The 25,096-nt window shown below is 38.1% G+C and overlaps 1 protein-coding gene across 1 annotated transcript; it reads right to left on the bottom strand.

Moving 5' to 3' along the window:
* Nucleotides 1-23,253: 23,253 nt before the first annotated feature.
* LOC137658343 (cuticle protein AMP4-like) lies at nt 23,254-24,835 on the bottom strand. Its single transcript, XM_068393016.1, has 3 exons — nt 24,789-24,835; nt 24,183-24,394; nt 23,254-23,606 (listed from the first exon to the last, which is right to left on the bottom strand). The coding sequence occupies exons 1-3, from the start codon at nt 24,801-24,803 to the stop codon at nt 23,411-23,413; spliced, it is 423 nt and encodes a 140-aa protein (XP_068249117.1). The 5' UTR covers nt 24,804-24,835; the 3' UTR covers nt 23,254-23,410.
* Nucleotides 24,836-25,096: the final 261 nt, after the last annotated feature.

The raw sequence follows: 25,096 nt of genomic DNA, 5'->3' as shown, positions 1-25,096 counted from the left end.
TTCATTGTTTACTTAGACTCTGTCACGTGAGGACCGAGTAAACTACGATAATTTTGACAATAAGATGTTGGTTGATAACTGTGTTGATAAAATAAGTAATGCAACTTCATAATGCTTTATGCACTATGCCAAGAATATTAAAATTGCGATAAATTACCTTTTTTATTTAATGCCTCTCCAGTCATTTTCCATATCTTTTATTTATGTAAATTATTTCTATACATCTTGTTTGCCATGTCAAACATCTCATACCCTTGAAAAAGTTCAATTAACCTCTAATACATGGTGTCAACAACAAACTAACTAATTTCTATGACTCTATACTATGAGGAAAAGTCGGGGTTGTAGGCCACGAAACGAACGGGTACAATACAGGTCCTCGTTCACACAAAACATCATCCACCCGCTGGTTGGGACGGGTGGCTTACGTCCGTCAAACCGGTCGGGGTTTCTTGGGAAGAAAGCCGAGCCGCCTCGGAAGGGCGACGTCCCAGGGCCGCTGTCTGCCGGACGGGTCGTGTGAACAGTTGCATTTGAATACACGTAAGAAACCTAGACGCCGCTTAACCGACGGCGAGCCTGTCGGAAAGAAAACGGGTCGTGTGAATCGGCCTTTACTGTGTGTAGCCGCTCCCACCATCCCTGCCACTTCTTCCTACACTATCCATTTGGTTAAAATCCGGGAAGTAAGGGAGCGAAAAGATGCACTCCTCTGGAAGGAGGTATACCAGGGACTCTTGCGTCCAGCTGTACCATCGTCAAACATATTTACAAAGAAAAAAGAAAAATAAGCAAAGGCGCGGAGGTCTGAAGAAATCCATAGCGAGACGATGATTGATTAAATCTTCGCGTTAGAACAGAGGCGGTCTTAATTATTCCTCGTTTCCCCCAAAGCAGAGTACAAACGCAACGAATTATAATTCTCTTTGATGAGAGAGAGAGAGAGAGAGAGAGAGAGAGAGAGAGAGAGAGAGAGAGAGAGAGAGAGAATAACAAGTTAGTAAAGCACGTTTTAGCAACGTTGATAAATACAATACTTTATGTTGTGGAGTTTTATAGAAAAATAACTTTACCCGGAAGTTGAAGTAAGGTTGTAACCAGCGTAAATAAAACTGGCAAGACAGCGAGCTGATCTCCGTTAACAGTTTAAATAATTAATTCCTCTCTCTCTATCTCTCTCTCTCTCTCTCTCTCTCTCTCTCTCTCTCTCTCTCTCTCTCTCTCTCTCTCTCTCTCAAGGAAGTCCAACAAGTAAAGGGGAAAGGTTAATGAACAAACGTTATCCAATTTACTGGTATTGAGAGAGAGAGAGAGAGAGAGAGAGAGAGAGAGAGAGAGAGAGAGAGAGAGAGAGAGAAGAGAGAGAGAATGTATAGAATTTGGGCAACATGGCAAAGCGCTGTAGCTAGGAAAGTCATTCATTTGCTCATACTTCAATACATCTGAGAATACATTTGCTCATGTATAGAATATGCTTGAGAATACATTTTATTCTACTTTGATAAGCATATACATATACAAACAATACACCTTTTATAATACCATCCTTGCATTTCAGGATAAGAAAACATTTTAGAATACATCCTAAGTTTTTTAGGATATATAAGCTTTTAGCACATATTTCATATGATTCAGAATACATTAACACACTTTTTAAAGAAAATATTTAAAAATAATACATTACCCAAAAAACGAAACCAAAAAACGAAACCTTTTAAAATACATTTCCCCAAATATACGAACACACTTAAACACATTCCCCCGAATACCAACACTTTTCGAACACATTCCCCAAACAAAAATATTTTTAGAACACATTACCCAATAAATAAATTTTAGAATACATGCCTTAATACACACATTCTAGAATACATTCCTCAATATACATTTTAGAATATATTTCCAAAAAAAACAATTTTAGAATACATTCCCAATATACACATTTTAGAATACATTCCCCAAACACACATTTTAGAATCCATTCCCAATACACACACTCTAGAACACATTCCCAATACACACATTTTAGAATACATTCCCTAATACACGCATTTTAAAATATATTCCCAATACACACATTTTAGATTACATTCCCAATACACAGTTTAGAATACTTTCACATTCCACACATTTTAGAATACATTCCCCATTACATACATTTTAGAATACATTCCCAAATACACATTTTAGAATACATTTCCAATAAACAAATTTTAGAATACATTCCCCAACACAAACATTTTAGAATACATTCCCAAATACACACATTTCAGAATAAATTCCCCAATACACGTTTTGGAATACATTCCCCAATGCACATTTTAGAATACATTCTCCGTTACATACAATTTAAAATATATTCCCCGAACACATTTCAGAGTACATTCCCAATACACACATTTTAGAACACATTCCCCAATACACACATTCAAGAATACATTCCCCAATACACATTTTAAAATAATTTCCAATAAACAAATTTTAGAATATTTTCCCCAATACACATATTAAATTACATTCCCCGATACACACACTTTAGAATACATTACCCAAAAACACATCTTATATTACATTCCCATTACACATTTCAAAATGCATTCGCCAATAAACATTTTAGAATACATTCCCAAATACACATTTTACAATACAACCCCCGATACACACATTTTAGAATACATTCCCCAAAAACACATTTCAGAATACATTCCCAATACACACATTTTAGAACACATTCCCATTACACACAGTTTAGATCACATTCCCAATACACACATTTTAGAATACATTTCCAGTAAACAGATTTTAGAATACATTCCCCTATACACATTTTAAATTACATTCCCCAATACACAATTTTTAGAAAACATTCCCCAATACACACATTTTAGAATACATTCCCCGATATACACATTTTAGAATACATTCCCCAATACACACATTTTAGAATACATTCCCAATACACACATTTTAGAATACATTCCCCAATACACACTTTCTAAAATACACACCCAATACACACCTTTCAGAATAAATTTACCCCCCAGATACATAAAGGTTTTGCTTTGCGCATTTTTTATGAATATTCAAAACACTTCATGAAACGATTCAATAGTTTTAAAATACCCAGAGTTTGTTTAATAACTGCATACATCCCAGTTTACTGTCTCCCTTGTGAGTAAACATTATGAAAAATTATGGCAAATGACAATAAAGTCGTTTCGCGTTCTTGTAGATATTCTGTCTATGTAAAAACCTACATTACAGCCCTAATAAATACCAAGCTGACATATCCCTAATCGATAAATATCATTGTCGTTAATCAAAAGAAACCATGCGAATACTTAGGTAATTAGGAAGAGAGAGAGAGAGAGAGAGAGAGAGAGAGAGAGAGAGAGAGAGAGAGAGAGTTACAAGGCTTTTGAATGTCTCAAAGACTTTTTAGTCCATCCGCAGAGAATCCGTTTGCTCTTCGGTAGAGCGAATTGGATTAAACGTCTAGAAACTTGTTATGATCTTGTCTAACTTATTCTTGAATTCGTTTACCGTGTTAGTATTCACTAGAGAGAGAGAGAGAGAGAGAGAGAGAGAGAGAGAGAGAGAGAGAGAGTCGTACATATAAGCATTTAAAGGAAAAAAAAAAGTGGTCAAATGGCCAGTACATCCCAACACATGTTCTACCCATTTGTAAGGTTGCAAAAACCTGCAGTTCACTATAGTTACACCATCTGCATCCTGTTCCCTGAATGCTATGCACTGCACTTTCGAAATCAGGTTGATCCTAAATGCGTATTAATAAACCTTGTCTAATTCTATGAGTAGTAATGCTCATTTGTAAGAGTTCTGCTACATTTTTAAATTCGATTTTGATAAGGAGTACCAAATGCCAAACATGCGATAAACTTTTTCTTTTGGGATAAAATAATGATTATTCACAACTAAAATTCTATGTAATATAATTTACTTTTAGAATGTAGACTTAATAAATTTCAGACGAATGGTTAGTTTAGTGGAAGAATAATATATAATGTTTGTTTTATATATTGAAGGTTTTTTCTTTAATATGATACCATATTCAGTATTCCCCCGAATTATCTACTTGAAAATTAATCTACCCAAATCATAATTACCTCCGCCAACAAAGTTGGAAGGAAGTTGTTTTCGCCCCTGTTTGAGTTTGTAATTTGTGTGTGTTTGATTGTGAACAGCTTCCTGGCCACAATTTTAATCGTAGAGTAATGAAACTTCCATGAATTAACTGTTACGTAAATAGCTAGAAATTATTAAATTTTAGATGGTCAAGCTCAAAGGTCAAGGTCATAGTCAAGCAAAATGTCCAATTCACGCAATCAGCCATAAGTTTGGATATCGTTGTCACAAAGTCTTCAAACTTGGTTCATATTTGAGTGTTCGACAACAAATGCCAATTAATAAATGTTAAGGTCAAAGGTCAAGGTCAAGGTCGAGACATAAGCTGCCGCGCCGCAGTGGAGGTCTGCGCTCTACTGCGTGCCCCTCTAGTTTTATCTATTTTACTAGGAAGCAGCACACACACCCACAAAAAAAAAAAAATATTCCCTTTGCCCAGCTGATAATCATAAAGCTTTTGATAGTGTGCACCGGCCAATTTTGTGGAGAGTCCTGCATCATTATGGAATTCCTCTTGAATATGTAAATTTGATTAAGTCTGTTCATGAGCATAGCATGTACAAAGTTAATGTTAATGGAGTCTTATCAAACGAATTTCCAGTGAACAGCGGAGGACTCCAAAGGAATGTGATGTCACCTATGTTGTTCATCCTCCATATGGATTTTGCAATGCGTAGAATAATCAGAGATGGTGGAGATGAATTGCACTGGATTGGTGATAGGAATTTAGCAGACCTAGAGTATGCTGAAGATGCTGTCCTTGTTAGCAGAACACTACAGGATTTGCAATGCTTGCTTACCAGAATGCATGAAATATCACAGGAGATTGGGCTCAAGATGAATAGAAACAAGACAGAGGTGATGATAACGGAGTTTACAATGGAATATGAAATATTATTGAAGGAGTAAAGGATCAATGAGGTAGAATCATTTAAATATTTAGGAACTATGATCTCCAATACAGGGTATTTAGAATTAGAGTTTAGTGAAAGATTGAAAAAAGCTAATCTGTCAATGGCTAGGTTAAGTAAAATTTGGGAATCAAATTGCCTTAAATTACATGCATCTATTCTGATTAAACTGGAACCAGACACCTTTTTAACCTTTAAAAGTCTCTGTTCACTAATTATCCCCACTTTCAGTGACTTATTTGAATTAGTTACCCAAGGTGGTGACTATAGGGAATCATACATTTTATAAAATAGTGTTCAATACCAAGAAATTTATAGATCAAAGGTAATTTTAAATCCAAAGTATATGAAATTTATTATGTTCGTTATAACTTACTCGACTGAACGTTCTGTAAACTATAACTATTTTCCTTAAGGAAGCTAGGGAGATACACATTGATAAAACCAAAACAAATAATGGGAAAGCCAGATATTCGAATTTGCTCACAAATACCATAAAAGTGAATTTATTAAATAGGTTTAGTTATCCTTAGCATCACCAGAAAACCAAAGACTTGAACATCAAATAACTTTAATACCTAAACTTCAATACTTAAACATAGCGCCACTCAACAATTATCACCAGTGTTCGGTAATTGTGTTATGCCAATAATCTATCAACAGTTTTAAAACCTCATCCCTACGAGACAAATCCACAGATGGCACTGATAAGCCCTTAATTTCCAGATCAAACAGTCCAAGGCAAGCAGTAGGCACAAGCAAAGTGAACCTTTGACTTGGAAGACACATCGGGTAGAGGGCAGAGTCAGCCAGAGTTGTGTCTGGCAAAGTGGTCCCTAGTCAGACACCTATCCAGTGCCTCAACACAGGCCACGGGCACTTCGGTGGGTTCCTTGTGTATGATGTCTTCAACACTTGTAATCATAATCTGCCAACCGTGCATTTGCACCTCGTGTGGATGGGGCTAAAGCAAACAAATATTGTCCCTGTCTTTAGAAAAATAATTTATTACTTCCTGGCCTTAGTACCCAATCCCGAATATATATGCTTGTTGACTTCAACATATTAAAATATCCAAGTAACACCTAAGTCAAGGTATATCTTTATGACCGGGCAGTACTTGAATGGCAAATATCAATACCAAGCAATAATGGGTGGCAGGAATTAGAGTCTACGACGTCAAAAGATAGTAAACCAAAGGTATGGATCCAGCAACAAGCAAAGCCACAAGATCTAGCTTAGCTCCAAGAACTCGTTACTTGTTCACTAGTAAAGATTGGTTAGCAAAGACTGGTGGGCAAAGTTTGATACCTAAATGTTCTGTACTTAACTTCATTGAACTTTGGGCTCTGGAGTTATTAAACAGTTTCCAGTCTGGAGCAGCATGAAATCATTGTCATGATGAACGGCATGATTAATATATATAGAAAAAGGAAACCGTATTGAAGGATTGTAATTCCAACACTAGAAGAACTGCAAAAGCAACCCATGTAAATATTATACAACCACAAAATCGTAACAAGTAAGACTTCAGATCAATTACACGAAATTTATCCACAAGAAAGCTAGATGCCATTATCAAAGATGCTAAAATAATTTTTAACCAAAACAGATGACATTTATGTGGGACAAGACTAAACACTAACAGCCAGATGTCCAAAGACGTATCTAGATGTCGGACACTGTCTGTTGGACACCAATTGTTAAGGCCTGTCCACACGATCGAGCATGCTCAATGGGCAAACCGTGATACCATACCACAATCAGAGCTGCCAGATCCCCGTTTGTGGTTTTCCAGCTTCTGACGTCATCAACCCTCATTCTGTATACCTATTGTGGTCTGGTATCACTGTTTGCCCATTGAGTATGCTCGATCGTGTAAACAGGGCTTTACCAGCAAACAGTGGGAAACAAAATAAGAGCTAATGACGTCAGTAACAAGCACCAAGTGGTGTGACGGACGCTGCCCATGTTCGCAGAGTCTGAACTTCGAACACTCAAATGATGGATGGAGCTAAACTTTTTGACCGAACGAACTTTACTTCTTAAGGCCCTTCCACACTAGGGGCATATGCAGGGCGGGCACTCTAATTTGCCTGCAATTTTTCAGCTTTGAACCAGTGTTACCAGATCAGTCCATGGCATACAGTAAGCACAGACAGGCGAACGTATGACTCTGGTCAGACGGCGGGCTGAGGGCAGAGTGCAGTCAGAGTTGTCAAACAATAGTCAGGTGCCCATCCAGTGCCTCATTTTCCCGGAATTCTTTAGCGTTGAACCAGTTTCCTCGTCTATGATGTCATCTATGGAGGAAAGCTGCCACTGGGATAAAAGAGGCCATTTTTTCTAATTTAAGTAGATGTTTTCAAGGAAAACATAAACATCAAGTGGCAATTAATGAAATAAATGAAGAACTAAAAGTTAATTATCTGTTATGGTTAAGGAGTTGAATAAGAAAACATTCAGGATTAATACTGAAGAGAACTGTACCAACCGTGTGTCACACGATCGTACATAAATTATTTTGTATATATTATGCTTGTATCTGCGCTCTTCCCTCGCACTAAAAAGAACCTGAATAATCATGTCTCCGGTTTTCCTCTGTAACATTGTCTGTCTTGTGAACATGAAAATGCCTGTTGCCTTGAGGTTTTGTATATAAAGGAGAGTGTTCTTTAATAAAGTTACTCAGTTGATTGCTTCCTGCTTTCCAGTCACAACCTTGCTCTCGGCCCGTCATATTCGTGACCACGGAAGTCAACTCGCTCCCACCGCCTTCCACCCCCACCCCCTCGCCCCTCCGTCGTTGGTACTATGGCTGACTCTACGGCAGTTGGCGCTGCGCCTGCGGCCGCCCCATTCAAACTTTCATCGTTTGCCAGCGGAGAGGTGTTTGCGTGGCTTCAGCGCGCAGAAGTCCAGTTTCGCATCAGGGGCGTGACTCGCTCAACCACCAAAGCAGATTACGTTCTCGCGGCGATACCCAAGGACACCTTCCCAGAAATATCCGACTGGCTTTGTGAACAAGGAGACACCCCAATAGCGTATGACGCCCTCAAAACATACCTTCTGCAGCAGTACTCGCCATTGCCAGCCGCCCGTATAACAAAGCTTCTTCAGCTCTCGCAACAACCGTTGGGGGACCAAAGGGCTTCGCTTGTCCTCAGGGAAATGACCAGTATCGCTCGCCTTCAACCTGCCGCAGACGGCTCTCCTCGTGAGGTGAACCTACTTCGTGCCCTTTGGATACGCCGTTTACCCGGACCTATATGCGCTGCCATACCCGATGTCGATAGTTTACCCATAAAGGACTTGATGACCAAAGCCGACGCCCTTATGGACAGCCACTTCAAGACCTCCATCAACGCCTCCACCCCTGACGAAGAGGATGCCTATTCAACATCAACCGAAGCTGACATGAATGCCGTAAGACATACATGCCTGCCCCGTGACGTGCCGAAGCATCGACAAAGCCGCCCACCACCCACCAATCGCTCGCGCCCCAACCAACGACTTCTACAGCCACTTACTACCACAGTTTTGCTACTACCACTTCAGATTCGGGGAAACCACGAAGAAATGTGCCAAGGATTGTCAATGGCCAAAAAACGTGTAAGTAGGCCATCGCTCGTGGCGGTGGCCTCCTGTGTTTCTAATCTTTTCTTTTTACAGGATGCAGGAGCGTGCGTGCGATTTTTGGTAGACACGGGTGCTTGTCGTTCTCTTTTGCCAAGGAAACTCTTCAAGGCACAACGTAGTCTGTCTACATCTGCCGACGTCCGCTTGGTAGCTGGCAACGGATCTGCGATACCCACCTACAGTTACGAGAACCTCACATTATCGTTCGGAAACGGTAAATTCAATTGGAATTTTCTCGTTGCTGACGTCACATTGCCAATCCTCGGTGCGGATTTCCTCTCTAATTTCCACCTTCTGGTCGATGTCGCCCACCGACGATTGGTCAACGCAGACTTGTACTTGTCGACACCTCTTCAACCCGCCTCCTCTAACCTCTCTCTCCACATCAGCGCACCCACGGATGCCTACGCCCACCTCCTCACGTAGTACCCAGAAGTTTTCCGTCCGGAACTTCGCCAAACGCCCACGGTTCCTGCCAAGCACGGTATTTATCACCATATCAAGACGACGGGACCCCCAGTCTTCGCAAAATTCAGACGTCTGGCACCGGAACGATTGGCAGCCGCCAAACAGACGTTCGCCGAAATGGAGGAAATGGGCCTTTGCCAAAAGGCCTCAAGCCCATGGTCGTCACCCTTACACATCGTTCTGAAGAAAGACGGCTCCCTCCGTCCATGCAGGGATTACAGGCGCCTGAACATGCAAACAGAACCGGATCACTACCCCCTCCCAAACATTGCCGACGTGACCTCCTACCTGCACAAAGCGAAGGTTTTCTCTACGTTCGACCTCCTGAAGGGGTATTATCAGGTGCCTATGAACCCAGAAGACATCCCCAACACCGCCATCACCACTCCGTTTGGTACATACACCTTCAATTACTCCTGTTTTGGCCATCGTAATGCTGGGGCCACGTTTCAACGTCTCATGGATGGCATCTTAGGGGACTTCCCTTTCTGTGTATGTTATGTGGACGACATACTTGTGTTCTCCTCCTCAAAAGAGGAACACCTCCGTCACCTGCGCATCGTGCTCGACCGCCTGCAACAAAACGGCCTTGTAGTCCGGTACGACAAGTGTACCCTTTGCGCCAACGAAGTGTCGTTCTTAGGGCACCACATCACTCCTGAAGGAGTCCATCCCCTCCCTGAGAAGGTAGCAGCCGTTCAGAACTTCCCCGTGCCCTCGACCGTCAAAGCTCTGCAGGAATTCTTGGGCATGATCAACTATTATCACCGTTTTCTGCCAGCCATTGCCGCCACTCTTGCTCCCCTCTATGCCTCCCTCAAGGGCAAGCCAAAGGACCTGAAGTGGGGTCCCCTTCAAGATGCAGCCTTCTGCAATGCAAAGAAGGCCCTATCAACTGCTGCGGCTCTCACTTTTCCTATCCCACACGCCCCTCTCCTTTTATCCACCGATGCCAGCGACGTTGCTATTGGTGCAGTACTCGAGCAGGTGGTCAACGGCTCGCCCCGCCCATTGGCCTTCTTCAACAGAAAACTGTCCAAGGCAGAATCGGGTTATTCTACCTTCGATCGAGAATTGCTGGCGGTGCACTTGGCTGTCCATCACTTTCGCCATTTCTTAGAAGGTACGCCCTTCGTCATTCCCACAGACCACATGCCTCTGGTGCACGCCTTCACTCGACAGTCTGACGCCTGGTCCGCCCGTCAACGCCGACATCTCTCCGCCGTGGCTGAATACAATTGCACCCTTCAATACGTCCCTGGGAAAATGAATCCTGTTGCCGATGCCCTGTCAAGAAACACGTTGGCTGCCGTTCAACTGGGATTGGATTACAACGCCCTGGCTGAAGCCCAACGACAGGATCCAGAGTATCAAGCGTGTAGGACATCCTGCACGTCCCTTCGTTGGGAAGACTTTCCCCTCGAAGACTCCAACACCACCCTCCTCTGTGACGTCAGTACTGGTAGACCGCGACCTTGGATTCCTGCTCCCATGCGACGGCAGGTGTTTGATTTCATTCACGGCCTTTCACATCCCTCGTGCCGTTCTACTGCACAGCTGCTGAAGGCAAAGTTCATTTGGCACGGCATTTCTAAGGATGCTAAGGATTGGGTCCGTGCCTGTACTTCTTGCCAAACTTCCAAAGTACATCGACACTCGGATTCAGGAGTGGGCACCTTTCCTCAACTTCAGCATCGTTTCGCACACATTCATGTCGACATTGTAGGCCCCCTACCCACATCACAAGGACATCGTTACCTGTTTACCGTCATCGACCGCTCCACTTGTTGGCCTGAAGCCATTCCCATGGAAACTGCAACGTCCGCCTCATGTACATCTGCCTTACTCTCTGGATGGATTTCAAGATTTGGTATCCCTTAGCATATTACTTCTGACAGGGGAACCACTTTCACCTCTCAATTGTGGACATCATTAGCGAATCTCCTGGGCATCACCCTACATCAGACAACGGCCTACAACCCCGCTGCCAATGGAATGGTTGAACGTTTTCATCGCACCCTCAAAGCAGCTTTAATGTCCCGCTGCAAGGATTGCAACTGGTTTACTCAGCTTCCCTGGGTCCTCCTGGGACTAAGGACCACTCCTAAAGACGCCCTCGACGTCTCGGCAGCCGAAATGGTGTATGGCGACCCGTTGGTCGTCCCTGCCGAATTTTTTCCTTCTACAACCTCCTCAAACGATCTCCAACGCATATGTCACGTCGTGGGAAAATTTACTCCGTGCCGCCAGACTTACAAGCCCCCAGCAAAGCATCACATACCAACGGACTTGCACTCTGCAACGCACGTCTTCCTGCGCAACGACACTAGCAAGCCACCACTAACGCCCCCTTACACGGGCCCTTTCCTTGTGATCCGACGCAGTCCGAAAGCATTCCTACTAAACATTCGTGGCAAAGAAGACTGGGTCTCCATTGATCGTCTAAAACCTGCTTATCTTCTGCCAGATGACCCGCCTACAGTTCGCCTCTCTAGATCAGGGCGCCCTATTTAACATGTACAGTATGTCATTTTTAGGGGGGGAGCCATGTACCAACCGTGTGTCACACGATCGTACATAAATTATTTTGTATATATTATGCTCGTATCTGCGCTCTTCCCTCACACTAAAAAGAACCAGAATAATCATGTCTCCGGTTTTCCTCTGTAACATTGTCTGTCTTGTGAACATGAAAATGCCTGTTGCCTTGAGGTTTTGTATATAAAGGAGAGTGTTCTTTAATAAAGTTACTCAGTTGATTGCTTCCTGCCTTTGAGTCACAACCTTGCTCTCGGCCCGTCACAGAACTATGCAAACTGGAGTAATCAAACAATATTTACACCCTCAAACTATGGTGTGTCGATGAGACATGAAAAAAATGAGCCTCTCTCTCTGTATGTATATATATATATATATATATATATATATATACACAGTAAATATTTATATATATATATATATATATATATATATAAATATATATATATAGATAGAAATAGACATTAACCTTCCTTTTCTTCTTTCTATAGGCACAATGAACAGTAACTTCCTTTTCTTCCCTCTATAGACAGAACTGGACAGTAACCTTCCTTTTCTTCATTTTATAGACAGAACTGGACAGTTACCACCCTGTTCTTCACATATAAAGAAAGACTGGACAGTAACCTTCATTTTCTTCCTTCTATAGACAGAACTGGACAGTAACCTTCCTTTTCTTCTTTCTATAGACACAATGGGACAGAAACCTTCCTTTTCTTCATTATATAGACAGAACTGGACAGTAACCTTCCTTTTTCTTCCTTCTATAGACAGAAATGGACAGTTACCACCCTCTTCTTCTTCATATATAAAGAAAGACTGGACAGTAACCTTCCTTCTATAGACAGAACTGGACAGTAACCTTCCTTTTCTTCCTTCTGTAGACAGAACAAGACAGAAGCCTTCCTTTTCTTCCTTCTATAGACAGAACAGGACAGTAACCTTCCTTTTCTTCTTTCTATAGACACCATGGGACAGTAACCTTCCTTTTCTTTTTTCTATAGACACAATGGGACAGTAACCTTCCTTTTCTTCCTTCCATAGACAGAACAGGACAGAAGCCTTCCTCTTTTTCTTCCTACAGCAACCTCTCTCCCTTGCCCTTCACAATCCACTCCTACCCATTACCTCCAACCCGGCAAAATAAGACCTAGATTAACCAAAGCAATTCACCCAACATTCCAAACACTGGATTAGGGTTCCTCGGTCGAGAAGCCCGGCTAAAATATGCCTCCTGACAACACAATTATGCGTAAATCGACCTTCCATGTCGATTATGAACGGGGCATTCCGCCCAGTCGAGTGTAAATATCCTTAAGTGACGGGCGATGGACGTGGCCTGGGCTACTGACTGAATCTCGGTGGTGTTGCTTCTCGAAAGCTGCTACTGTGAAGGGGAATCTAGTAGTGTTTCTCGCTCGATTATGTTTTTGAATGGGAGTGCGTTTGTTTCTTTGTTTTATGGTTCTCTTTACTTTCATTGTGTTTGGTTACAAATACTAAAGTTTGGCTAAATGATCAATGGTCTTTTACGATATTTTCATAGGGACGTTTGCTATTTTGATAATAATAATAATAATAATAATAATAATAATAATAATAATAATAATAATGTAATAACATCTTTATACAGCATTGAATAATAATAATAATAATAATAATAATAATAATAATAATAATATTTTACATGGTGGTAGGTTGGACAGAGCACCAGCCACCCTTTGAGATACTACCGCTAGAGAGCTATGGGGTCTTTTGACTGGCCACACAGCACTACATTGAATCCTTCTCTCTGGTTACGGTTCATTTCTCCTTTCCCTACACATACACCGAATAGTCTGGCCTATTCTTTACATATTTTCCCCTGCCCTCATACATCTGACAACATTGAGATTACCAAACATTTCTTCTTCTCTCAAGGGGTCAACTACTGCACTCTAATTGTTCAGTGACCACTATCCTTTTGGTAAGGGTAGAAGAGACTCTTTAGCTATTGTAAGTAAGCAGTTCTTCTAGGAGAGAGGCACTCTAAAATCAAACCATTGTTCCCTAGTCTAGGGTAGTGCCATAGCCTCTGTACCATGGTCTTCCACCGTCTTGGGTTAGAGTTCTCTTGCTTGAGGGCACACTCAGGCATACTATTCTACCTTATTTCCCTTCCTCTTGTCTTGTTAAAAAGTTTTTAGAGTTTATAAAGGAAATATTTATTTTAATGTTAATGCTCTTAGAAAATTTCATTTTTCCTTGTTTCCTTACCTCACTGGGCCATTTTCACTGTTGGAGCCCCCTGGGCTTATAGTGTTCTGCTTTTCCAACTAGGGATGTAGCTTAGTAAGTAAAAATAATAATAATAATAATAATAATAATAATAATAATAATAATAATAATAATAATAATAATAATAATAATAATAATTCTGGTGGCACGTCATGAAAGGCCAACTTTTGGTCAAATTTCCTAAAATTGACATGTATAATAGAGAACAATAAACAAATGTAATTTGATAATAATGGGTTTATCATGTACAAATACACCCATTCACTCGCAGTCTGAGGAGTTCTTCCTATCTCCTTTGTGTTCCCAGAGAGAGAGAGAGAGAGAGAGAGAGAGAGAGAGAGAGAGAGAGAGAGTTGTAACAATATAGGTAGCATAGCCACAGACTACAAACGCAACTATAGAAGGGCACTCTCAGTAGAGAGCATACCTCTGCCCCGCCAAGCAGTCTTATTTTGCTCTTAACTCTACTGCGTACTTGTACATAGATGTACTTTCTTCAAAATCTGAAGGTTTTGTTGAAATCAGTTCAGTAGTTTTTGTGTAATGTTGTTCACAAACAAAAAATAAACTACCAAAATATTTGTCATTTATTAACATTGCGATTATTTTTCAAAGTACGGCGGTGTAATTCTACATTAGTGTACTTTATCTAAAATGTTACAGATTCATCCTCGGGTCATATCCCACATGACTACCAAGTTTGGCAAAATTAGCACAGTAGTTTTTATGTAAAGTTCCTCACAAACAAATAAATAAACTAAGAAACAGACAGGGCTGAATACATACCCTTCGCAAATTCTTCGATTTTTGGGAAAGCAATAGTTGCAAAGGAGAGAGAGAGAGAGAGAGAGAGAGAGAGAGAGAGAGAGAGAGAGAGAGAGACGATCTCATAAAATGGGTAAAACAACGGCCTCTCAGAATTCTATTGGCAATATGTAAATAAGTCACTTAATTAAAGGATCTTGTGTGTGGAGAGAGAGAGAGAGAGAGAGAGAGAGAGAGAGAGAGAGAGAGAGAGAGAGAGAGAGAGTGTTCCCTAATTACCGGCCGCTGTCCTAGTTCTTGTTAACAAAAGACAAAGTCATGAATTTCGCTTCTATGATGAAGAAGAGGAAGGAGTTGATGTATACGAATGGACTCAGGTATAATGCATGGATCTTCTAAGCATGTATATGCATATCTGCATGGGTTTCTAAATCCCTATAAGTGAGGAAGTTCACAAGTTTTTACTGATCCTAATGTATTTTATATTAATTATTCATTACTTCTCTTGTAGCTTATTTATTTACTTATTTCCTTTCCTCAATGAGTTATTTTTCCCTGTTGGAGCCTGCTTTTCAAACTAGGGATGTAGCTTGGTTAATAATAATAATAATAATAATAATAATAATAATAATAATAATAATAATAATAATAATAATAATAATAATAATAATCTATGGACTTAAAAAGAGATTCTCTTAGCCGGAGGACTGTAATATATATATATATATATATATATATATATATATATATATATATATATATATATATATATATATATATATATATATATATATATATAAAACAAGGGCTATGAAATAGATGAAATAGAATGATCCAGGAATGTCCTTTATATTTTCAAATGCAATGAATCACAAGAGAGAGAGAGAGTTTGGATCTCTCTCTCTCTCTCTCTCTCTCTCTCTCTCTCTCTCTCTCTCTCTCTCTCTCTCTCTCTCTGCTCAAAATGGAAAATAAAAGATGAGATTGCTTAAGTAGGTCAGAGCGTCAAGCCACTCATTGCAAATACATCAAACGTTGCCGGATAACCTTCTCGTTTTATCTTCAAAGGAAAAAGTTCTTTGGGAGAAAGCAGGAAAATAATAATCAAAAGATAACAAGTGAAGTTAATGAAGATTTGAATTTATCAGTGAGGGACGAAAACATTTTCAAGATGTTAATGAAAACGTTTTTTAAAAAGTTAATGAAATCGTTTTCATGAAGTTAATGGAAATGTTTTTAAGAAATTAACGTTTTCATGACCTTCATGAAAATGTTTTCAAGAAGTTAATGAAAACGTTTTCATGAAGGTCATGAAAACATTTGAAAGAATAACACTGTTTTCATGAAGGTCATGGAAAAGTTTTCATAAAGTTAATGACACCGTTTTTAAGAAGTTAATGAAAACGTTTTTAAGAAGTTGATGAAAACGTTTTTAGGAAGTTAATGAAAACGTCTTCAAGAAGGTCTTGAAAACATTTTCATGAAGTTAATGACATCGCTTTAAGAATTTAAGGAAAACGTTTTTAAGAAGTTAATGAAAACGTTTTAAAGAAGTTAAAGAAAACTTTTTCAAGAAGGTCACGAAAACGTTTTCATGAAGTTAATGACATTGTTTTAAGAAATTAATAAAAAATGTTTTTAAGAAGTTAATGAAAACGTTTTTAAGAAGTTTTTGAAAACTTTTTCAGGTCACGAAAACGTTTCCATGAAGTTAATGACATCGTTTTTAAGAAGTTAATGAAGACGTTTTTAACAAGTTAATGAAAACGTTTTAAACAAGTTAACGAATACGTTTTCATGAAATTAATGACATCGTTATAAGAAGTTAATGAAAACGTTTTCATGAAGGTCATGCAAACATATTCAAGAATGTCATGAAAACGTTTCCAAATAGTTAATGAAATAGTTTTCAAGTAGTTAATGACATCGTTTTTTAGGAAGTTAATGAAAAAGTTTTTAAGAAGTTAAAGAAAACGTTTACATGGAAATCCTGAAAACGTTTTCATGAAATTAATGACAACGTTTTCAAGAAGTTAATGAAAACGTTTTTAGGAAGTTAATGAAAACGTTTTCGTGAAGGTCATCAAAACGTTTTCATAAAGTTAATGACATACTTTTTTAAGAAGTTAATGAAAACATTTTTATGAAGGTCATGAAAACGTTTCCAAGAAAGTCATGAAAATGTTTTCAAGATATTGATGACATCGTTTAGAAGAAGTTAACGAAATCGTTTCTAAGAAGTTAATGAAAACGTTTTAAAGAAATCAATGAAAATTTTTTCCTGGAGTTAATCGAACCGTTTTCAAGGGGAGAAACGTTTTTTTGCCCAATGGATTCAGAGAGACGGACAATACGCTAATTAAGAGAATTAGAAGAAAATATGAGTGAATAAAACTCCGCTCCGTGTTCATTTAGTGTGTAATTCCCTCTTCCAAGGGGTTCACAACCCCAACAGAGACCACAAACCTCCAGAAATCCAATCTCTCAGATCTAACAACTCAAAGTAACTCAAAGAGAAAGTGAGACAGGAGACATTTTTGGTTCCAATAACTCAAAGCAACTCAAAGAGAATGAAAGACAAGAGACTAACTCAAACTAGCCCTTGACCTTCAAAAATTTAACCATTTCCAGCTTTTTATATAACAGTTAATGCCTGCAAGTTTCATTACTCTACGATTAAAGTTGTGGCTAGGAAGCAGTTCACAAACAAACACACACACAAAGGGTAAAACATACCCTCCTTCCAACTTCGTTGGCGGAGTTAATAATAGGCACAACCTGAAATCTCAAGTTCCCAAAAGACAGGTCCTGAAACCAATTTTCCCTCATTAAAAAGATAGAATAAAAGAACGACGTTTTGATAATCAGCTGACGATACCACGAAACCAGTTCACCTCGATGTCTTTAATTGCAGTGGTGAAGATCTGTTTACAAACGTCTCGTTCAACACAGACAGGCTGTTTAATCGTCTGGTTAAAAGGTAGAGATAAGGATAAGCTTAAAAGGCACTGGAACTAAAAAATAAAGAAAAAAAAGTGATAACGTAGGTGAAGTCTGAACTCAGATATAAGGACGTGAAAGTTAAAGCGATTGAATCAGAGATGATTGATTTGGAAATATTTAATAATATATATGTTGTTCTATATAATAGGGATCAAGTGTCTGGCTTTATATATATATATATATATATATATATATATATATATATATATATATATATATATATGTATATATATATATATATATATATATATATATATACACATATCTATATATATATATATATATATACACATATCTATATATATATATATATATATATATATATATATATATATATATTTATATATGTATGTATGTATGTATGTGTATATATATATATATATACATATATATATATATATATATATATATATATATATATATTTCCGGTTACCACGGTCAGCATTGCAAGACGTATAACTACTCGATCTATTTCTTTCCAGTCACGCTCATCATCATTATCAAACATATAACTACTCGATCTCTCCTGTCCCTCGGGTAGAGGGGAGAGGGAGTAGACATATCCTGGTAAGGGGAGTGCCCCAAGAAGTACACTCGGAAGCCACAACTGCCGTGTTGTAGTAAGGAAAGGGGGAGGGGTGGATATGGTTGAATCTCTATATACTTGTGTATACATATCATTCTATATATTTAGCCGCCATTTTTGACGGGTCGCGTACACTTGTAAATAATAATGCTTTTGGGAAAGGAAAAAAAATAATTTTTGATATTAGATGTTGGATGAAAGACAAAAGGAAAGCTTACTAGATTTTAATATAAATTTGGCCATTCCTATTATATAATACATTTAAGAAAAATAGGCCTGTTAAGTAGAGGATAATCATCAAGTGATTTTCGTAACTGAATTGCTTGATATTTTTAGTAGGTCTCAGGGAAAAACGTCTCCATAAATGCTAGAAAGATAAAATTCTTTCAGGTTTAAAGGTAACTCATGAATAATTGAGGCAAGGGACAGTGACAAAGCCATAGAGACTGACCATATATTATTTATACATATGATCAGCGCCCAAGCTCCCTCTCCACCCAAGCTTTGACCAGGGGAGGGCCAGGAAAGGGCTGTTGATGTCTCAACAAGTAGATCTATATGCTTCCCTAAACCTCCATGCCGAGCTCACAAGAATGGTGAGGTTGCAAACACTACAAGAAACTATCGAGCTTGAGCATGTCTCGAACCAGGCACGGACGTATCCAATAAGCTACTACAACGCTCAGGGATGAAGGATAGCCGTTTTGATACCTTGTAAATTAATGAAACAAAGTTATTTAATTTGAATGTTGCTCTTCTAACTCCCCAAGGGAGATTAGTTCACCAAACTGTCAACAGGACTCCACGAGGCACTAAAAGAGCTGGAAGACCCCGGCCTATATGGCTGAGGAATATGAAGCATGAAGAGGGATATGACGAATGTTAAAGTATTGAATTAAATGCTCAAGATAGAGGCGACTGACGAAATGTAACTGCGGCCCTTTGCGTCAATAGGCGTAGGAGGAGATGATGATGATGAAATAGGACTTGAAAAGAATTAATGTTTCAAAATTGTAAAATTTGGATTCCAACATTAAAACAGAATGATAATTAATTGACTCTTCAACTTGGACGAGATTTGAAGAGACTAATTTCATATATTGGTTTTAGGGTAATTATAAAGTGATTTTATTGTTTCGAACCAATCCTCTTTTCAGTAATATATTCGAAATAGATTATTTCATTTCTTCATAAGTTAACATTATTATTATTATTATTATTATTATCATTATCATTATTATTATTATTATTATTATTATTATTATTATTATTATTATTATTATTTTTACCTCCGTCAATGAAATTAGGAGGTTATGCTTTCCCCCCTGTTTGTTCGTTAGTCTGTTTGTTTGTTTATTTGTTTGTGTGTTGGTAAACAAATTTCTGACTACAATTATACTCCTAAAGTAGTGAAACTTTCAGGGATTAATTGCTATGTTAAGACGTGTAAGTTATTCCATTTGTAAGGTCCTAGGTCAAAGGTCAAGGTCAAGTAAAAGCTTAACCCAAAGTTCAGCCTTCAGTTTTCAGCATTCATAATTCAACAATGAAAATAGAGACGCAGTACTAAAAGCTGTAACGTTTTTCTTTGAGGACCCACCCCCACCCCCTCCAACCCTCAAAACTTGCAAGAAGAAACAGCATGGTGCATGGTGATGAAATATCTAAGAACGTTTTCAATCCATGTGCCAGAGAAACGTTTCCCGTTCATCAAAGAACAGCTGTTGCAATCAGACCTTCGCAGCATCATTAATGCCATCTTTGAACATCAAGCCTCGGTTCTGAGATAAACATCTTGTTGATATGCCCCCCCTCTCTCTCTCTCTCTCTCTCTCTCTCTCTCTCTCTCTCTCTCTCTCTCTCTAATTGAACGTTTGATTTTGACTGTGTCGCTCTGCTCTGACAGAAGCGATTATTCAACAGGCAAAGATGTTAACGTGCCAGGGCTCACACACGCTCTGTCTGAACGGTCACGTATCTGAGATAAGAAGCTGGTTGATGTGCAGAGAGAGAGAGAGAGAGAGAGAGAGAGAGAGAGAGAGAGAGAGAGAGAGAGGTATACACAAGCGCAGCCGTTTCCACTCAGCTTCTGGACAAAGGCCTCAGGCATATCCTTATTCATGTCTAGCGTTTGGCCAGTTTTCATCACCACGTTGGCCAACTGCAGATTGGTGATGGTGGGAGACATATGTCAGACCGCCGACAACAAACCAACCTAGTATGGGTGGGCTTAACTAATACAACCTAGTATGGGTGGGCTTAACTAATACAGCTTTGTCGAAGATGGCGGTTCACAAACTCTCCCCCCCCCCTCGGAAAGGAAAATATATATATATATATATATATATATATATATATATATATATATACAGTATATATATAAATATATAATATATATACAGTATATATATATATAAATATATAATATATATATATATATATATATATATACTCGGATATGATAAATTTTGCACATTTAGACGTGTTTTTCATATTCAAATAAGCCTTATAATTTAATACAATATTGTCTGGATTTATATATATATATATACATATATACACATATATATATATGGATATATAAATACACATATATATGTGTATATATATAAATATATATATGCATATATACAGTATATACATATATATATGGATATATATACACACATATATATATGGATATATAAATACACATATATGTGTGTATATATATATATATATATATATATATATATGTGTGTGTGTGTGTGTGTGTATGTGTCTTTAATATGTATACCCATATATAAATAAAAGACTTATACCATAATCACTTCAATGAATTATGTAATTCACGTTATGTAGCTAAAACACAACACACCAATTATAAGGGCATGTTTTTTTCCGGAATAGCAAACAATTGTTTATCTTATCAAAGCCTTGCATAAGGATCGTTATACGAGAAACCTTTTCTCTATTATTAATCAAATGTAGCATTAAATGTTATATAAAGTATATTTGCCTCTCTCTCTCTCTCTCTCTCTCTCTCTCTCTCTCTCTCTCTCTCTCTCTCTCTACTATAATACTATTAATAAGAATGATAGTTTTCCCAATCACTCAACCCCAACACCCAAGCTAGGACCAGGGAGGGCTAGGCAATGGGTGCTGATGACTCAGAGGTAGACCCATAGGATCCTCATACCACATGGATGATGAGATCGCAGTCAGTACATGGAACATTTCAAGCTTGAGCTGGATTCGAACCCCAGTACAGGAGATTGCCAGGCAGGGACGTTTCCAATAGGCCATCATAAACGAAATGTCTCCCTTCTCAATAAAAGCCTTGTGTTGAAATGTCTTACCAAATGGTAAACTTCATATTCTGTTAAGTGAAATTGTTTCATTATAACAAAGAACTAGTAAGTACATTGTTTTGAAAAATCTTATAAAAACAAAAGTATCTTAAAACTTAGTAAACAAATGCTCGATAAACAACTTAGCACTCACTCACTAAACAATTAACAAAATGAAAAATTAAAGTATAAAAGACTTACTAAATAAATCCTTGAATATATCTTTTATTAGGAATTGTTTCAATCAAACTATCCATTCAAAGAAAGAAACAGAAAGCTTTCACAAAACAAAAGAAAACCTTTGCCCAATCTCCTTAACCATCCTTTCCAATTCTGATACCCCCCCATAAAAAATATCCATCCATAACCCCCTCCCCCAGAAAAGGTAAAATAAAAATCCAGTATTCTCCTTAAATAGAACAACCACTTACTACTCCCACTCTTGTCAAAAAAAAAAAAAAAAAAAAAAAAAAAAAAAAAAAAAAAAAAAAAAAAAATCTGTTGATGAAAGAGTTAATGGGCAGTTTTAAGAACCGAAATTATAATCAGGAATTAGAGAAGAGGACGGCTATCGACTGCACGAATTCATTGCTTGATTGCAGGCACTGGCCTGCTGCTGTGCTTTCAATTCTCCAAAGATTGCTTCGTCATTCTTGAAGGATCCATTCGGTTGGGCTGATAAACATCTAAGAGATATGTAGCTGGGTTGGGCAGTGGTGGAATGAGACGCACAATACATGCAGTAGATAAAGGTTGGTAGACTCAAGGTATGACTAAATAGATTTCAGATGTAGGTCATTCTTATTGAATATCTAAGAAATTTGATAAAATAGAGGGTGGATAGAGAGCTGGTACACTGGTTAAAATAAATGCAAAGACACAGAGTTCTCAGAGACAGACTAAGCAGAAGCTAGTTACAGCCTCACAGAAAGACTGATATTTAGGAAAAGCAGATGAATATTGCAGACTTCAAAAAGAAATCAGTCCAAAGAACAGGTAAATCACATTTATTGATGACATTGAAGAACAGACAGATATTTGTAAAACTGGATGAAAGAGGCTAAGAAACAGTCAGAAGGAAATTAACAGACATTTGAATAACACATATAACATAGACAAGAGATAAAGAAAAACTGTTGAAAAACATAAACATACCCAGTGAAAAGTCTGTGTAAAGGAATAGCAATCTGATTGTTTTGATAAAGAAAAAACTAACAAATAAAAAAAAACCAGGCGGTATCAAAAAGTATACACATTTAAAACCAAAGTAAAGAAGCTTGAAAATTCATTCAAACAAACACAGCTATCATGAGAACTGTGCAAGTCTAATGGTGATTTCTCTTTCCAAACACAAAAACTCAACACTGCAATTGACTTATCAGAGCAGGTATACTTAGTCTGGTCATTGTGCAGCAAAAAAAAAAAAAAAAAAAAAAAAAAAGGACCTTTGAAATCATACCATGTAGGAACAGCTGAATGGGTTGCATTGCAATCCGAGTTTGTGCATATGAACTTGCATGAATGCATGTCTGAGCAAACCAGTTTTGATCAAATAAAAAAATATATATATATACAAAATGTATTTATTCGAGAAAAATTTATCAAATACAATATAAATTTAGTGAAAAATATCTGTTTTCGACATTTTATGAGATGCAAATTAGAATAAATAGTCTTATGATAACTTAAATACTGTTCGTTTGAAAAGAGGTGGGCACATCTTCCATTTACTGGACCTTCACCACAGTCTATTCCTCAGCGCTAAGGCCTTCGCGGGCTCTGCGCTCGTCCTCGAGACGGGCGAACTCGATCTGGTCGAGGACGAACTGTGGGATGGGGTGGGGGAAGTGTGGGGCCACGGGCAGGAGGTCGGACTCGGGCTGGTATCCATTCTCGTCGGCCACAAACTTGAATTCCGCAAGGCTTCCATCTTCCAGAGGGTAGCTTGAAATGAGAGAGGTTAGGTTAGGTAGGGTTGGGTTAGGTTAAATTCCTGCCGTCTTCACTCAACATGAACTTGAATTCCGCAAGGCTTCCACCTTTATGTGGGTACCTTGAAATGAGAAAAGCTAACATAGGTAGGGTTGGGTTAGGTTAGTTTAGTTAAATTCCTACCGTCTAAACTACAGTTTTAATAGACTCAAATGTAAGATGTGCCAACCACTCTCTATTTTCATTCCTAAACTGAACAAATTTTCATATGAAATCGTTTTTAAAGCTGCTTATTCATGGGCTTATAAGAATAATAGAAATCCGTTAATATAAGTCAGAAAAGATCTATTCCTAGATTTTAGTAGTAAAGATTATAGTGTTCGAAGGTGTTACTGAATATAAATCATTACCTTCACAACTTAACAAATAACATACAGCAACATAATCCTTCAAAACCTTTCTATATGAATGTTAACCAAATGAAAATATCAAAGTATTTGGACATGTAATTGAAAATTGTAAAAGATAGTGAAAAACTCATCAAAAATTCTCTCTTCAGATATAAGGGAAAGCATTATGATAACAAACCTCCATGATCCGATGACATTAGCTCCACCATTCTCTCCCTGAGATCCAGAGATGTGGACCTCGATTCCGTTTGCAGCTTCAAAGTCGCTGTTGTGGTTTCCGAACTCGTCCGGGGTGTGTTGTTCGTTCTTCAGGATGGCAATGACCGGCGGTGGGTTGACTAGGGGCATCTTGTCTGCCACAGCCAAAGCCACGAACAAGAGGACGATTGCCTACGACACATTTTCATTTAGTATATTTTCTCCGTTGTTGAACTTAATACATATACTGTATTTACATATACCTGTATACATACACATTTATATATATATATATATATATATATATATATATATATATATATATATATATAGATTGATATATTTACACATGCATTTGTATACATGTTGCCCTTATTTTTCTTAGGAAATTATAGCATGAAATTTACACATGAGTAACCATATATACATACAGGAAACTGAAGGATTAACTGTATGTAAATGCATAGATTTCTTGTTTCAAAACTAAGACGACTATGAGCACATGTACAAATAATCTATATTCATAAATATACGGAAAACCCAATTTATCAATAATATCCCAAAACAACTCGAGACTTCGACTTACGATTTTCACTGCCATGATTTTCAAGTCGTATCGGAGTACTATACTGTGAGTCTGCGGACGTCCATCTTTATATATTCTTCCCATTCAAGGAGAGGGGAGAGGGAGGAGGAGGTGGAAGGGGGGAGGGAGAGGCTGGTAAAAGGAGTAAGAGGCCTCCTTGAAGGCGAGGTCAAGGGAAATATTCTCGTGCTGGGGCATATGGACCTTAAATTGGGGCACTAAGATACGTGAGTATACCATGTTTGGTCAAGGAATAAACTTAGACATTGTACCAATATCACTATTAGCAATATCATTTTTGTAATTAT

This window comes from Palaemon carinicauda, chromosome 19 (assembly GCF_036898095.1).
Source record: "Palaemon carinicauda isolate YSFRI2023 chromosome 19, ASM3689809v2, whole genome shotgun sequence".
In the NCBI taxonomy this organism is placed as follows: domain Eukaryota; kingdom Metazoa; phylum Arthropoda; class Malacostraca; order Decapoda; family Palaemonidae; genus Palaemon; species Palaemon carinicauda.
This window is presented reverse-complemented; position numbering and strand designations above follow the sequence as displayed.

Excerpts from the sequence above, each read along its gene's own strand:
- LOC137658343 (XM_068393016.1), bottom strand. Across the intron at positions 23,607-24,182 it reads AATGTCATCGGATCATGGAG|CTACCCTCTGGAAGATGGAA; the intron begins GTTTGTTATCAT and ends TCTCATTTCAAG.